Genomic DNA, 3222 nt, shown 5'->3' with positions numbered 1-3222 from the left:
GTGCGCCCGGGCGATCCCCGCATCGGCGGCCGCCTGTGCTGGCGCTGCGGCGGGAGCGGGACCACGGCGTTCCTGCTGTTCGACGAGATGCCGTGCAATGTCTGCGACGGCGTTGGACGGACGTTTTAGTAGTGCGCGTGGACAGTCCTGCCCGGGCGGCCGAAGCTGCATTCGCCGCGTGGGCACATGTGTACGTATATGTATCTATGGGTGTTATATTGTTCGTGATCTCTGTACCGCGTATCTAATGTGTATATCGCGTTGGGACGGTGTCTTTGCGGTTGTATAAAATGCGCACTGGGCCGGGTTTCGACATGGAGGATACACGGATCCGGTGTTGCCGAGTGCGACGCGGACTTGTCGGCAGCGTGAAGGACGGGTAGGCAGCACTGCCAGCAGCACGAGAGCCAAACCCCGCGAAAACGACGAGAGTGGGCGGTCCGAGGCGACCCTGCATCGGCCTAGATGCCTGTATCGAGATGTATCTGGTGACGCAGCTTGGAGGGCCTCCCTAGGCGAGGCACCGTCATTATTTAATAATTCACGTAAGACTTTATTCCGTCTTCACAAATAGCCTATGCAGGACCGCAGTACTAAACCGGGATCATGGGCACTTCGTTGTCGCGACCTCGCGCCGGTACCGCTCAGGTACACCTCTGCTGCAAGAAATGTAACGGCCCCTGGACCGATCTCTGAGAGCCCAGGGCCATCGCACAGCTTGGACAGTGTGCTAGAATCCATCGTCGGAGAACCGGCACAGCAGTAGAACAGCAGCACCTCCGTCAATGCGCACACGACCGTCCAGGGCGCTATCCAACTTGTCCGCTTCAGAATCATCCGTTCAATGTCCAGCAAGCACACCACAAGTCCGACCGAGTCTCGGAGATGTGCACAGGCACGCGGAATCCCAGAACGTCTTTAGCGCGATACGAATAACATAACATACACATCGGAACTTCGTCAACGACACAATCGAGATTCGAGACTAAGCATGTCCGTCCATGGATCAGGCATGGCTCTAATTTTACGCCAGCGGCCCACCGCAGGCACGGCGTCACCACGCATGGCATAACCAACAATGTCCTGGTGCCGCGTCTGCGGATTCTGCACACCGCGGCGCTGGGCTCGGCGCCCCGCGCCCCCCTTCGACCCTCGCCACCGATCTGGCTGCGTGTGCGCCCGTCAAGTGGCGACCTTGTCCACGGAGACGCCCCGCCGCACCTCTGCGATCCCAGGCGCGCGGTCCGCGCTGCGCCCGCGCCCGCGCACGTCGCCAAAGTCAACGCCAGGTACGCCTGGACCCACGCCGACGCCCGGCGCGGGCTCCTCTTCCCGGGGGCGCTTCTGCCCCAGTGCCGGGGACGCGCTGGACGAGTGCGAGGGCGGCAGCGCGTAGCTGGCCATGGACCGCGTGCTGCTGATGCTGTTCGACGCGGGCCGCGTGTGCGTCGGGAAGAGGCTCGCACCCGGGCCAGGGTTGTTCTGCGAAGGGCCTCCGGAGAGGAAGTCGAACCAATTTCCGTCCGGGTTGTTCTGCGATGAATTGCCTGTGGTGCATCATGGGAACGGGTACCACATGGTCATGAAGAGGCCATGACGTGAACGATGGAATGCAATACGTCAGTCAATGCGGCATCCCGCGGGAATGATGAACACGCACCGTCGCCTTGCTGTGGATGCTGCGAATGCACGGGCCAGTCGAATGGCTGGAACTGCTGCGATGGATGCCCACTGCCCTGGTCACCCAAAAGCTCCACGGCCATCCCAGCGGCGCCAGTATTCTGCACCTGTTGCGGCGGTGCCCGATGCGGTATATATACACTTTGCAGGGGAAGCGACTGCTGCTGCGATGCATATGGTGACGACGAGTGCGACTGGAAAGGCACTGTGCGGAGTGAAGGATGGTGAGGATGGTGCGTCTGATGCGAGAGGTCAAACGGCGAATGTGAGACCTGCGGAAGGAAGCCGGGCGGAGCACTTTGATGAGTGAGCAAGCTCGGCATACTGCCCCCGCTCCCGCTGTAGATGGTGCTTTGCAGAGATGGATGAGCGACGCTATGTGAAGGAGGAATGGAGGAGAGTGGGGTGATGTGGCTCTGCACCGGGTATTGGCTCATGTCCACCTCGAGTCGGTAGGGGTACGAAGGCGGGTTCGCCCCTAGAGCGGCGATGTTGAGGCTTTGAGGGATGGCAGGGATGCTGTGGACAGGATGGGGGTCGTCGGCGAGTCGTGGACGCTTGGCAGCGACTGTTGGTCCCCGCGGGGTGGACGATGGTGCCGATGCACCATGTCGCTCGCCAGATATAGGGAGGGCAGTGGCCGGGTTGTTCGAGGGGGACCGTACGGCGCGATAAGACTCTAGCTGGGGGAAGGTCAGTGTTGGCTGCAGCAATGATAGTAGAGACGGGGACTGACGTCTATCGACATCGACGCATCGTTACTGGACTGCGGTGCTGGGCGAATGCTACCACTGGTGCTCTCCGTCTTTATCTTGCCCTGTTTGGAAGGGATAGAGTCACGACGAGCCTTGGGTACACGGTTGGTGTCGTCGTCGTCGGCATCGTCGTCATCGTCCGCGGCCTCTTCGGTTTTGTTGTTGCTGAAGTCATGGGGTGTGCGGGTGTCTTTCTCACCGTCGAACTGGGGTGCGATGATGGCTGAGCGATGGGAGGAGAGAGCGACACGACGAGCGACGTACCCTGATATGACGCTGGACCATGCTGTGGACGTCGGTGGAACAGTACTGGTAGAGCTTGACATGGTGGCCTGGGCGTTCCTCTGAGGGAGACAAAAAGGATAAGCGGTTGTGATGAGGAGGGCGGGGACGGGGACAAGCGCACCAAAGATGATGACGGCGACGTCGACGGAGCAGAGGACGCCGAGCTCGTATGCTTTCTTGAAGAGGCCGTTCTTGCGCTGTGGGAGGCAATCACCGAGTTAGTCAACACGAGCGAATGCCAAGAGAATGGGTCAAAAATAGAGGCCGACCTTCAAAAAGGTCACAGAGCGGTTGCGTTCGTGCTATAGATGGGCAAGGAAGTGCGTAAGCGAGCTGGATATAGCACAGCATGCAAGGGCGGGGCCACCGCGCGTGGAGCTGGGGGACGAGGAGGAGGAGGAGGAGGAGGGGGCGCGCTGGCAGCCGGGACGCACCGTGATGGGCTGGATTTCAATCTTTCGGCGGCCCATGGTGGTGCGGCGGGGAGGAGGGGCGGGAGGGG

General features: G+C 60.8%; 1 protein-coding gene across 1 annotated transcript; it reads right to left on the bottom strand.

The window, feature by feature from the left end:
- Positions 1-1182: 1182 nt before the first annotated feature.
- Positions 1183-3190, bottom strand: FIBRA_04735 (uncharacterized protein; the record flags this gene model as incomplete). Its single annotated transcript, XM_012326524.1, has 6 exons — positions 1183-1547; positions 1661-2363; positions 2417-2641; positions 2700-2779; positions 2842-2917; positions 3155-3190. The coding sequence occupies 6 exons, from the start codon at positions 3188-3190 to the stop codon at positions 1183-1185; spliced, it is 1485 nt and encodes a 494-aa protein (XP_012181914.1).
- Between the last annotated feature and the right edge of the window lie 32 nt (positions 3191-3222).

This window comes from Fibroporia radiculosa, assembly GCF_000313525.1.
Source record: "Fibroporia radiculosa TFFH 294 genomic supercontigs, scaffold3357, whole genome shotgun sequence".
In the NCBI taxonomy this organism is placed as follows: domain Eukaryota; kingdom Fungi; phylum Basidiomycota; class Agaricomycetes; order Polyporales; family Fibroporiaceae; genus Fibroporia; species Fibroporia radiculosa.
Note: the sequence above shows the minus strand (reverse complement) of the source record. Positions and strands in the feature narration are given on the sequence as shown.